The 13,492-nt window shown below is 43.8% G+C and overlaps 3 protein-coding genes across 3 annotated transcripts in view; 2 read left to right on the plus strand and 1 right to left on the minus strand.

Annotated features, from left to right (window-relative positions):
• Positions 1-1,245: 1,245 nt before the first annotated feature.
• On the plus strand, positions 1,246-9,615 carry mfsd1 (major facilitator superfamily domain containing 1). The gene is made up of 16 exons (XM_035622155.2): positions 1,246-1,462; positions 1,649-1,701; positions 2,010-2,122; positions 2,258-2,300; positions 2,420-2,487; positions 2,701-2,809; positions 2,960-3,062; positions 3,483-3,581; positions 3,909-4,020; positions 5,139-5,195; positions 5,773-5,929; positions 6,569-6,666; positions 6,759-6,871; positions 6,997-7,044; positions 7,177-7,243; positions 8,144-9,615. The coding sequence occupies exons 1-16, from the start codon at positions 1,291-1,293 to the stop codon at positions 8,145-8,147; spliced, it is 1,416 nt and encodes a 471-aa protein (XP_035478048.1). The 5' UTR covers positions 1,246-1,290; the 3' UTR covers positions 8,148-9,615.
• Positions 9,616-9,947: 332 nt separating this feature from the next.
• LOC118298943 (P2Y purinoceptor 3-like) lies at positions 9,948-12,061 on the minus strand. Its single transcript, XM_035622162.2, has one exon. It carries the CDS (start codon positions 11,919-11,921, stop codon positions 10,926-10,928), a length of 996 nt encoding a protein of 331 aa, XP_035478055.1. The 5' UTR covers positions 11,922-12,061; the 3' UTR covers positions 9,948-10,925.
• Positions 12,062-12,353: 292 nt separating this feature from the next.
• Positions 12,354-13,492, plus strand: part of schip1 (schwannomin interacting protein 1) — a 171,473-nt gene continuing 170,334 nt past the window's right edge. The window contains exons 1-2 of the mRNA XM_035622150.2: positions 12,354-12,496; positions 12,780-12,873. Coding sequence (XP_035478043.2) covers positions 12,474-12,496; positions 12,780-12,873 — 117 coding nt within the window. The 5' untranslated portion in view covers positions 12,354-12,473. The remainder of the gene's footprint in view (positions 12,497-12,779; positions 12,874-13,492) is intronic.

A 13,492-nucleotide genomic window follows, 5' to 3' on the forward strand; every position in this document is an offset into this window, starting at 1 on the left:
TGGAAATATATAAATATATATATATATTTGAGGATTTTTATGATGTCACCGTTTTCTGAGGTCAAAGTGTCCTTGACCTTTGACCACCAAATTCTAATCACTTCATTCTTGAGCCCAAGTGGATGTTTGTGTGGGATGTAATGAAATTCCCCTTATGGGACTGATGTGAGCTCACATTGACCTTCACCTTTGACGACCAAATTCTAATCATACTTGAGAGTCCAATGAATGATTGTGAAAATGTAAATACAGACAGATGGACAATAGCCTCTCCAAATTGTGAGAGCGTTATAGACGTATTATGCTAGTATGAGTTTATATTCTTCTTGATAACGCAACATCATTCCATTGGAATCTCTGAGTCAAATCCAAATCCAGTCCACACGCTACTTGTCTGTTGTTGCCACACAGGTAGCTGTCGACTTACTGCTGCTGAAAAGAGGACAATGAGAGCCGCAGCAGTGAACCATAAATTACAGGCTGTCATATAAAAATAAACCTTTACCTTTAAAATCAAGTAGTAAAATTAAAGGCCAAATGTGATCGAGGAGGAAAAGCTCAGTCAGTAAACTTTAGATTTGGGTGTTAACTCTCCATAGGTTCATGTCACACATTAAACAGATTCAGAGAAGAAAACTGGATCCAGATTACAACTGAAGCTGGGGACACTTGACGAAGCATTGAGCTGCTTGTCTCTTGCAGGCATGAAGAGCGGGCTACATACCTGGTGAACTCTCTATTGTGTAACACCACAGAGGTTTTTTTTCCATCTTCGAACTTTTAGTTCGTCAGTGTGTGTTCATACATGGTTTAAATTGTAATTCATAGCAGCAAACTGAGAAAAAGTTCACTTTCACTGTCGCTCTGGCCAGATGACTGAACCCTCTCCCTCTCTCCCCAAATTGATAAGTTATCTACGAATCGCGTCACCTATTTCTGTTTAGTATTATTAGTTAATTAAATGTAAGTGTTTTATAATCTTCGCATCTTCATTTAATTGAGCTATTTGCTTGGCCCTGCTAAAGCTTTTAATAAATATCTAAATTGCAATCAAAGCAGAAGTTGTGGAAATTGACTTAAAAAGACAAAACTAAATTTAAATGAATTAATAAAAAATGTAGCTATTGGATGAATGAATGCGCCGAAAACCGGAATAAGATTGCGTTAAAAACATTCCCACGCTGTCGATGTTACGCGAACGCGGCATGGCGCCACGTGACCCGCCTGGCGCGTCACATGACCCGCCGCCCACGTCTTGCCCGCTTCCCTCCACATCCCAAACAAGCGGACATGGCGGCGGACTACGGGGAGCGCCGGAGCCTGTTGGGCGAGGAGCACGAGGACCCGCTCGCCGATGGACAGGCGGCCAGGGGACCCGGCAGACCCATGTCTGCCATCTGCGACCCCGGCCACCTTCTGCACCGGGTGGTCGTCCTCGTGTTTATGTGCTTCCTGGGATTCGGTGAGCAGCAGACAGCCCTCACTTCCTGCTGCGCGTCGACGCGTCACTGTGGGGGATTTAACTTTTAACTGAATTAGTTCTACGTGGCGTCTAGAAATGACGTAGTGTTCTCTCCCCTATGGGCTCATTTAACTTTTAAGAAATGCGTTGTGCATTCTTGATATTCATTTATTTAATTTGTTCCAGGAAGTTACTTCTGTTATGACAACCCGGCTGCTCTTCAAACTCAAGTCCTCCAGGTAATTCATCCTTGAAAGTTGTACACCAGAGCATTGCCACGAATGCAGCAATTCATATTAATATCTGCCTGAGACCCATTTAGTTATTATTACTATTTTCTTATTTTTTTACCTGAACGACAGATAAGACGTCTGTTTTCAGGGCTGCAACTGCCCAACTAGTCAAATCACCCTATTCCACTACATGACTTCAGGCTCTAGACTGTACACGCTGTGTTTTACATCTAGATTTGATCGGTAGAACTTCAAACTGACACAGCTGCAGTCATCAACTTGAGTCTGACGTGTTTCCTCCCCGAATGTCCCAGGATCTGAACCTCAACACCGCAAAGTTCATGCAGCTGTATGCCTGGTACTCGTGGCCCAATGTGGTCCTCTGCTTCTTCGGAGGCTTCCTGCTCGACAGGGTCTTTGGCATCAGGTACAAAAGTGCAGCAGGTGTCACAGTGGTGAATCTCCACCATAAGCGAAAGTGAAAGAGGAGTGATGGTGAATCTCTTTCGCTTGTCATCTTGGTCGGTGTCATCTTTCCGTTTTTTTTCCTCTCTTTTTTTAGACTGGGGACCATCATCTTCTCCCTCTTTGTCTGTGTTGGACAGGTAGGTTTACTCTAAATCTGGATGTGTAAAGATATTCTAGAGATAATGTAATAACCGGAATAAATGCATACATAGATTGGATGGCAATTAATTGTTTTTCTTCTCCCATTTCTACGCAGGTAATATTCGCTTCTGGAGCTTTGCTAAACCATTTTTGGTTGATGGAAGTGGGACGTTTTGTGTTTGGGTAAAAAAAACTAAAAAACATATTTTGTAGTCTTGCCACACATGCTTAACTTTTCTTCTGAACCTGCATCGAGTACTTAAACCTGAGCCCTGTGTGTTTTTATGTGGTCACAGTCTTTCCAACGTACAAGGATGTTAAAATCTAAGGCTCGTGTTGCTCTTGTACTTTCACGTAGCTCACCAGCTTCCCCTCCCTGTTTTCTTTGCTCCATAGTATTGGAGGAGAGTCACTGGCTGTGGCCCAGAACACCTATGCAGTCAACTGGTTCAAAGGAAAGGAGCTTAACCTGGTGTTCGGCCTTCAGCTGAGCATGGCTCGACTGGTAAGGACTCTGCCAACGGAACATTAAGTTATCCATGTTTTTCTTTTTCTTACTGTAACCATGGTGAATTAACCAGCTTAACAAAATACAGTACGTGTCATTGATACAGTGATTTTAAGTCCATTCACACTACTCTCCATTTGTCTCAAGGGCAGCACAGTGAACATGAACATTATGGGCTGGGTGTACAGCAAGGTGGCGGACCTTGTCGGCTCTCCGGGACATACCACACTCGGCGCATCACTCATGATTGGTAAATATTATACTCCCGGGGTTTAGCTGGGACTTGGATTCTTAAACATTGAGTTTCTGGTTACATGTGTGCTGAGCTCTGTGTGTCCTAGAGATACTGTAACTCATGATCTCAGATAACACAACAGAGCCAACAGAGGCAGAGAGACGTGGTATAGAGAAGTAAAAGTGCTGATGGCTGCTACAAATGACTCAGCGTTGGGAGAAGTGTCTTTTCTTGTAATTTTTCTACATCTACGTCTGAGTTAAGCGAAAAGTGCTTCCACCTTGCAGTTGTGGGTTTTCTTTTATTATTTTTCTCAAAGTTTGAATTTCTGTATAATCTTGTCAACAAAATATGACTGAAAACTACATTTCCTTACTTCTTTAATCTTTCTCTCCACTTGTATTTCTGTTTTAATTTCTGTTTTTCTTTCCTTAGCCTCTGTAACCTGCCTGTTTTCACTAATCTGTGCCCTGGTGTTGGGATTCCTCGACAAAAGAGCAGAGAAAATCCTCCAAAAGGAAGAAGGCAAAACAGGTAATGTATTCTAAGATTTTAATTTATTTTTAATCTTCCTCTTTGACCAAAAACCAATCCAATCAACCAGAGTGCGTCCCACAATCAGTGTGGCCCACAACAGAGTTTGTTTAATTTAGTTATCTACTTAAAATCGTCATTCTGGGGAGACAGTGGCTGACAGCTTTTTCTCTCTTGTGATGTGTTGGGGACAGTTCAATTCGACATGTGGTATGTTTAGATCCCACAGCTTCTTTTGATTGACAGTATCAGTCTGTTGGTTTTTACAGTTGTTAAAAGGAAATAATGGTCTCAAGTTAATCTGTATGTGTTTATCTTACATATTAGGTGAGGTGATCAAGCTGACAGACGTGAAAGATTTCCCCCTCCCCCTGTGGCTCATCTTCCTCATTTGTGTCGGCTACTATGTTGCAATTTTCCCCTTTATTGGACTGGGACAGTGAGTACTGCATTCGTGCCATCTCTCTTTCACACATTATCACACGCACGCACCCAGCACATACTTTCCTGCTGTGGTCTCCCACGTGTCTTTATATTACTTGTTTAATAAAGACAATCCTGTGTCGAGGGTTGTCTCGACACAATCCTGCCCCTGAGCTCTCGACCTCATGGCTTGGGTTTTGGTTTGATATGCATTGTCAGCTGTGAGACCATAGACAGGTGTGTATCTTTTCGTACAGTGAAATCTCGTACAGTGAATTAAATTGGACTCGGATGAAGGTGTAGAAACATCTCAAAGATGATAAAGAGAAATGGAACAAACCCGGGCTAAGTTTTTGAGTGTCTTAATACTTATGTCAGTGTGATACAGTGCAAATACATTCTAAAATTATATTGTCAGTTTGGCATTGTGTCATTGATTGTAGTTTGATGAATGAAATTTTTTTTTTTTAACTGCGGCATTAGAGCTGACATCATTCAAAGGTTGATGCTTTTGACAGAATAACATGGTGGCGTCCATTGATACCAATTACCAGCGGGATTATCTCTCTTTCTGCAAACTATTCCATCAGAATAGATTAAAAGATGCCATCCTGTAAGACAGGAACTTCATGTGTGTGTGTGTGTGTGTGTGTGTAATGACCATCCCCTCCTAAACAAAAAGATAATGTGGTTTGATTGTGTGGAATGAATTCAATAGGGCTCCTCCAGTCGATAAGAACAATGCATGTCTCAGGAAAGATTCAACAGTGCAACCTCACAATGCTGCGTTGTCATCCAACCACAAGCGGAGGCAGAGGGAGTCCGAAATGTAAAGAGGTTTGACAAATGGGTTTACAATGAAAGAAACCAATTGAAATTATCGCAGCCTGTATTTCCATCACTGAAAGGCAAACTCAAATCACTTAGCAACTGTCATGTTTCTTTTCCACAGAGGGTCAGTGCTTACAGAGTAAATAGTTGTTATGCTAATGTGGTAGAAAACAATATACTGAATGAAAGAGCGAGGGCTAGCTGGTGCAGTCGGTGGATTTCTCCTCCCCTTGAGGTCATACCAGCATAAAGGCTAAGCAGCCCACTGTACTGTTTTTCTTTTCTTTCTTTTTTCATTTACAGGCTGTTCTTCATTGAAAAATTCAACTTTTCCCCGGCTGAAGCCAGAGCTGTCAACAGGTAACTCCGATCAGGTGTGATAGGCTGTTGAGACCTTAAGTATTATAGTCGGCTGTTGCTGATTTATCTTGCACTACCTCTGCGGTACTTATTCCAGTGGAGCATTGGCCAAATTATATTTCCAGTGGAATTTGCTGAGAAAAGTTCAGGCACCTGAAAGCTGGAAACCAAGTAAAGCAAACAACTCTGCATTACATAACATTAATTTTTCTGAGGCTTTTTTTCCAAAGCGACATAGTCATCGAGGCAAGAAGCACGAAGGGCCGTGCCTAAGAGCTGCATTACACATTTATGAGGTTATTGTAAAAAGGATCAGACATATTTGAAATACAGTAGTCAACAGTGTGAAACTGTGTTCAGACGTGGACTCTTTCGTACATTTTCTGGAAATATCACAGCCCGCTCCGGAAAAGTTGAGGAAAATGTTCGGACTTCAGTGCATGTCTGAAAGCAGCTTCAGTCTCAATTTTTTAAGTAGCAGCGTATATGTCCTTCATCAGGTTTTTTTAGAATGACATTTTCCATAAAAGGATATACTGTATGTTCAATACACCCTTCATGCTATTCTCTGTCCCAGCATTGTCTACATCATCTCAGCCCCTGCATCTCCAGTCCTGGGCTTTATGGTTGATAAGGTTGGGAGGAACGTGGTGTGGGTAATCACCGCCGTGGTCACCACACTCGCCGCTCACATGATGCTGGCCTTCACCTTCTGGAACCCATGGATCGCCATGGTAATGCCCCTGACAACCTTTTCTACTCTTCTCTCAACAATTTTTTTATCTTGTACAGTCATAAACACCCATATGGGAGTTCAATGAATGAATTTTGATGTCAGCCAGTATACTTGCTGGGATTGTCGGCCTGTAAGGTTTATGTTGTACAAGGTCGATGGATAAATGACAAGTCACAGATGTTGTGGATACAATGTTCTTGAAGCTTAAAATGAATTGTAACTTGTAATTGCAAACATGAAATTTTATGTGCAGAAGCCTAATTGGTGGCAACTTTGAGTCCAACCTCAAGTCTAAGTTGGTACGGACTGTAGAAGTTTTCATTTCAAGAAATTAAAAGATTCCTTTTTAATGCTGCAAGCCTCAGTGAGAAAAAAAAAATCTAAAATGTTTAAAAAACCAAACTGTTAAAAATGAAATAATATAGCAATACATGCTTGAAAATGGTGTGTTCATTTCAGACCTCATTGCGTCTAATAGGCCATTTCTCAAGTTCCACGACAGATGTTTAACGATGTTAATAGCATGTTATCATACAATATACAAGCTAAGTCATATCTTAACAAGGGGATTCAGTTGAAATCCTGGGAACATGTAAAGTAATGTGAGAGGATGTGTTTGCTCTCTTGTTTTTTCCAGTCCCTTCTTGGTGTCTCCTACTCATTACTGGCCTGTGCACTGTGGCCAATGGTGGCCTTTGTGGTGCCTGAACATCAGCTGGGGACGGCCTATGGCTTGTATGTACCCGCAATAACTTGCATCATAAATATTATTAGTTTTGTTTGTTTCATTGACATTTGTCTTAACATCTTGTGCCTTCGTACACCAGCATGCAGTCGATCCAGAACCTGGGACTTGCTCTCATTGCCATGGCAGCAGGAGCCATCCTAGACAACAAAGGATACCTGGTTTTGGAAGTGTTTTTCTGCGCCTGCATTTGCGGTCAGTATTTTCTGTCTTGTTTTGTGTGCTTATGAGATTGGAGTCTTTCAAACTCCTGATAGACATTTGAGAGGGACATTGTCAGTGATTTTTCACATCGCTTTTCCTGGCTCTTTTTTTCCCAGTTGCACTGGTGGCAGCGGTGATGCTGTACTTTGTGGATTATGTCAGAGGTAAGGGAAGACTGAGGCCTTAAGACTCTTCCACTTCTTCCCCTCCGTCACTCCTCTTCTTCTCACGTTTTCACTAATTCTTCACCTGAATTTTGCCTCTGTTAAGAACGCCTCCTTCCTCTCTTTCTCCAGGAGGAGATTTGAACCTGTCGGCTTCAGCCAGAGCCAAACTTCAGAAAGAGGCCACTTCAGATGCAGAGTGAGTAGCTTTGACCCTTCACCCTCCACCACTACTGTTCCACCCACTTACCCAAGAATTAAACAAGAATCTCAGAAACTTAATAAACAACCCACTCATATAATCAAGGGGCACATACTTGGGTTAGGATCCTCTGCAGGAGCTTCTGTGCTAATTCACAGGATGTGTCCTCAGCTGAACCTGCTGCAGTCATTTTAATCCAAATCTACTGAAATTGGCAATAAATGTTATATGTAGTTGCAGTCAATTTCAATCTTTTCCTCGTTAAGTGACTCTCAAATTCCATTTTTACGGATTTGTTCTTTGATCTCATCTTCCAAACTCATGACTCACATGAGCAATTGCAGACTCGTGCTTAATATTGCATACTTTTAAACAGTTTACAAGGTTCAGGTGATGGCGATTTAGTAATTCACATTATCACTGCCGTGTTGGTTGATTGGTTTTCATTCATTCTTGAGTGTTTGTTACAGCAAACCTAATGGCCTACTTTATGTTTTCAGTGCTATATGTACTGTAATTTTGGGACTAAAAACAAGCCACAATTGATTTTACTTTTCTTTGTATAAAGGCTTTACTTGTCTTCTTTAATAATTGCAAGGTACTCATACAGAGCATTATTTATGAGCAGAAAAAACATGACTATTCATGGAGGAAATGGTGGTCCCGAAATGGGGTCATTTATCTAGGTTACAGCTGTCATAATCATATATACTGGCTGCACACCACCACCTGTGGTTGGTTTGTCTCGTCTCTGGAACATATTAACAAACCACACTTCTGTTTCTGTCTATCTCTACATCTACTCATCTCTCACTTTATATATCTCGTCTATAATATATTGTTATATATATGACTGACTAATATTTTCCGGTCCGTGCTGTAATTGATATTTTCCAGATGATGATGTTGAGGGGATCACACATGGTCCTGAGCTTCAGAGTCAGCAGGCTGCACTGTCCACCCCAAAGCTGTCAATCAACTGCCACGGGGCAGGACTGAGCTACTGACTCCGCCCAGTGCTGTCATCTGTGGCTCTTCCCACCTGAACTGACTGTCTGGCCCTGGATATTACACAATCCTGTTTTAATAGCCGATTTCATCCCCATCAAGACACCCACAGTGACTCCTCACACTGACTTTATCTCTACCTCTCACTCTCCACTGACTCTGTTTTCAACTTCAGCCGGAAGTTACGGAAGAAAATTAAGATGCTTTATGTTTAAAAATGTTTGAAGACGTTAACGTCAGTTGATCAGCGGGAGATCAGACTCGTATACTGTGGAAAGCAGTATTGCAGATAAATGGCGCTTCATTTTTACACATTCTAATGCAACTCTTAATATAGGGTTCCTATATTAATTCACTTCTTTTATTTGTAAATAGGCATGATTCTTAATTTTTTTTTTAATTTGTTTTTAGAAATGGGTTACTTGCCTTATTACAGACAACTCAGCAGTTCATTTATGTACATATCATTTGTCAGCATTCCCCGGTAACCCAAACAAAATCTTTTTTACTCGGCTCCTCTGAGTTCATATTCAATTTTAATCATATGCGTCACTGGCCCTTTATGGTGGATAATCTCTGAAAGAGCATAGCTCTTTAGTTTCTAAATTTTTACCATTGCTCACTTCTTTTAATTCTTAAATTCTGCTCTTCTCTTGTTTTGGGTGTTTATAAAACCGTTTTGTTTCTCATATCATCAAATGATACATTACTATAATGAAAGGAAAATGAAACAAGAAAAAAAAAAATATGAGTGCATTTATTCCTTTAATGGTGTGCACAGTTCCAACCGTCTTATTAATGTGACCTCATAAAGCAACAGTTCTGCACATAACTTATGTTTTGTAGAATATGTTTTGATCATTTATCAAGCCCCCAAATTGTTGCTTGCTTCTTTTGAATGGTGCAACTAAATGCTCATGCACTCTGCTGACCCTCTTCCGGTTCAGTAATGTGGACATGTCTCCCTGGGATGATGTCGGGGTCGCAGACTGTGGATTAACGTTCACTACCTCAGTTGGGCAATTGAGTGCCAGTCGAATTCTAAACAAAACCGCCGACAAATGCACAACAACGGTCAGTAGCGTAAAGTTAAAATGTCTGGATTGCACATTAAAATGATCGGTCTCTCATTTGCACTAGTTTGATCTTATGACAGCAGTGACCTAATTCAATGGAAAATACAAGTGTTAACTGTTGCTGATCTGTTTCTCAATGTAAATTGAGTTAAAGATGTATTAAACAATTGATGACAGTGACATTGCCGGAAAAGCCACTTAAAATAAGTATTTTTTTGTAGAACCAAATCACATTTGATACAAGATTGTTCACTACATCTGATTAAAGACACATTTTTGAAAGCATTGGATTCTTCTGTTTTTCGACGACTTTCTACAGTATTTTTTTTTCTTTTTTCTGTGGTAATAATTTACGTTCTCGCCCTTTAGCGACAGGCTGCGGGTGATTAATCCTGTTGGTAAATTTACATAATTGTGCTCATGTTAGTCTTCGGGTACTAGAGATGATGAAGATGGCCACATTTTTATTCCTGCAGGATTAAAAAGCGGCCCGGTAAATTGACAGAGGGTGATCTTGCTAGATTTGCACCCATGTCTCCCTGTGGCCTACGCAACCGGTACCTCTCCAGGCTCGCAGCACAGGTATGCGCACACACACACACACACACACACACACACACACACACACACACACCTTTTGATAAGACCATTAAAATATTTATTTTTTTACTCCAGCTTCTAATCTTGACATCTGTCGAGGAGGCCCGGAGGATTGGTTCTGCTACAGCACCACCAATTAAACACCAGTAACTCTGCTACTAAAACTAAACCTGTGGTCTCTCATTCCTCTTTACTCAAGCTGTCTTGTGTCCTCTGCTCTCAGATCCCAGACCACTGCTCTACCCATCTGTCATCGCTTGCCCGCAGGAGTGTTCTGAAATGATGCCCTTCATTCGTCTGCCTGCTCCTCCTGCACTGGAGCACTGGGGCTCCAGACAAGTATGCACACACACACACACACACACACACACACACACAAAAAGGATGCTCATACACACTGTCTCTTTTTTTTTTTCTTTCTTTTAAACAAGCTGTTGTAGCACTTTTACATTAAATATACAACGTTCTGTTCCAGATATGACGATGGACGCCTGGTGGTTTGCTTTTTTAACTTCATCAGCATAGATTATTGGTGAATATTTTTCCGTTCGCCCCACACTTGAGGTGTTGTGCCTTTCTATGGAAACCACAGGGAGTTGTCATAACATTGGTTTGTGGCTTTGTGGTGCCTGGATGCGGCTTTAGAGCCTCTTGAAACGACAGAGGGCACCAATTCCCACAAATGTTTAATAGCACTTCTGGCCACAGAATCGCTGCTTGGCAATCTCATCATTTGCAATCAGTACCTTGCGTTTGATGCTCCTCCGGGTTCGATAGGCTCCAGTAAGTCACTATAATGAATGACAGTGTTCAAAAAGCATGCCTCAAGAGTCAGGGGGCCGCTGTATTGCCAAATACATATTTTTATATCTCAAATAATAAAGAGTTGATAAACCCAACCTGTTGACAATGCTGGCACATGTCCTTGTCATTACTGCCGCCCGCCACTCATGGTGGAAGTCACTGTGCGGACTGCGTCCTCTGGTGGAGGTCGTCTACCCTCCGGACCCGTGCGCGCAGCCCACCTCCACCAGACCCACGCTGGGCTGCACCCTCCTCCTCCTCCTCCTGCACGGCCAGGCCCGGAGCGTGTGCCGGCGCCGGTAGGAGCCCCAGAAGTACAGGAGAGGATTTGCGCAACAGTTGAAACTGACCACGGGCTTCCAGACCTTGTAGGAGATCATGACCACGTTCAGCAGACCGCAGTCTCCGGGCATGTACACCCGCACGAACAGGTAGACGGTGCGAGCGACGTGGTAGGGCACGAAGCACAGCACGAACACGAGGAACACGACCATGATGGTGTTCAGCGACTTGTTGCGCACGCGGGCCGTCCTGGCTCCGGAGACGGCGCCCGCGGCCCCGCAATACAGCACCTTCATCATGGCGCAGTAGCAGGTGACCACCACGAGGAACGGGATCAGAAACCCCACGATGGCCAGAAACAGGCCGTAGGGGAAGTACGCGCCAAACCGCGCCGGGTTGGTCATCTCAAAGCACACGGTCATGTTGTTGATCACGCCCGTGTGCGCAAAGACCAGCGTGGGCAGAATCTCCGCGGTGGCCAGGACCCACACCGAGCCAGACGCGAAGAGGGCGAGCCGCCGGGTCCTGAGGCGCACGGCGGCGATGGGGAAGCACACTCCGAGGAAGCGGTGCACGCTGACGCAGGCGAGGAACATCATGCTGCAGTGCAGGTTGACGTAGAAGAAGAACCTGACTGTTTTGCAGATGACGTCGCCGAAGGGCCACAGGTCGCCGCGGGCGTTGCTGATGACGAGGGGCGGCAGGGCCAGCACGTAGAGGAGATCCGCCGCCGCGAGGTTGGTCATGTAGACGACCGTGCTGCTCCAGCGACGAGTGCGACCGCACACGGACCACAGCAGGGCCCCGTTCAGGGCCAGGCCCAGCAGGAACACCAGGCTGTAGGACACCGGCAGCAGGATCCTTTTGTAGTAGTTGGTCACTGGACAGATCTTGAAGTCCTCCATTCAAGAGGGATGGTTTAGTAACTTGATAATAAAACACAAGTTAAACCGTGATTATCTGACAAATGGACGAGTTCTCCTGACTCCTCACTTGCCTGTGGCCTGCTGCCCAACTGATGTGAAGAGGTGACGTGCTTGTTGAAAAAAAAAAAAGGGGGGGGGGGGGGGAGCCAAATGCAGGTGTTTGTTCAACTTGTGCGTCCCTCTTGTTCCCACCCCACACCTGTGTAATGTAAACCATTACAACGCCATATCTGGGCCATGAGCAAATACATTGGCACACACTGTGTGAATCATTTCAAAAAGCCTGACACAATAGGCAGAGATACTGTAGTATGCGATTGTCCTTCCCCAGAGAGCAAGATAAAAAAATACAAAAAAATAAAAAGCCCACCGCCAAGTTAAATGACACCGTGGACACGCGCGCGCGGAGGGTGCGCACACGCGCAGCATCCCATTGGCTGCGGGGATTCTTCCAAGTCTGCTCTCTCTCCGGCTGCGCCCGACCCGAAGTGTTCACTTCGTCTCTGTCCGACCGCGCGGGAAGAGCTCGTCATGCTGAGGACCGGCTCGCACAGGTCAGTGCCACGTCCGCCGACTCCCCTCCGTCGCAACGCGCGAGGCGACAGTGCGTGTGGATGGGGATCCATGGATGTGTGACTCGTGCATGGAGCCGCTTCCACAGGCGCTGGGGACCGATACAAATCCTGCGTAATGGCACTCGCTGCTGCTGCTGCTGCTGAGGACAGGCTGTTCGCGCGCTCAGAGAGATTCAGACAGATTTGATGTTTGGTGTTTGCATGTGTGTGTGTGTGTGTGTGTGTGTGTGTGCGCGTCTTAACTTTCGCGGTGTCCTTCCAGAAGCATTTACCAGGGAGAGGAGGCGAGGCTGCGCAGCGGGAGTCTGACTGTGGCTCGGGAGAGGAAACACCTCGCTCTGTGCATTAACAACCAGGTAAGATTCATCCGGAACAGACAGACAGTCTATCAGAGGAAAGGTCATAAGAGTAAACTGGAGTGTCCTCCCTCTCTGGGAATATGTTGCCAGTAGATGATGGTGTCTCCTCAGAGGTAAATGCTCGGCAATGATGCAATTCACTTTATGATCTTTACAATTCTTTTAATAATATAATGTATATTGATTTATCTATTTTTGTGGAGCAGGGAATTGACACTTATCCCAGTCACAGTCCGAGAGGAAGAAAAAAAACAAACCTTAATCCATACAAACGTGCATTTTAATAACAGTGTGACAATATTAGGCAACTATCCCACAGACGGCTTCCATCAGACATGTATCAGAACCATGGACAGTGCTGCTGTAAGGATACAGTAAATATGTTCCCCTCTCTCCACATAGTAACATGAACTTCCTTTAATATTTGCTTTTACATTATTCACCCATTCAAATGGCACAATTTGCTAAATTCAGTTTGTTTGGGGAAATTGCTTTTTAATATTGTCTCCAGGCCACTGTAAGATTTTTGTCATGGCAGCAGCTGAAAAGGTCTCATTAATACTACGTATTGATACCCCCCCTCTGTAAATGACTTCATTTTCAGCAGGGGAATAGT

Source organism: Scophthalmus maximus, chromosome 11 (assembly GCF_022379125.1).
Source record: "Scophthalmus maximus strain ysfricsl-2021 chromosome 11, ASM2237912v1, whole genome shotgun sequence".
Classification (NCBI taxonomy): Eukaryota; Metazoa; Chordata; class Actinopteri; order Pleuronectiformes; family Scophthalmidae; genus Scophthalmus; species Scophthalmus maximus.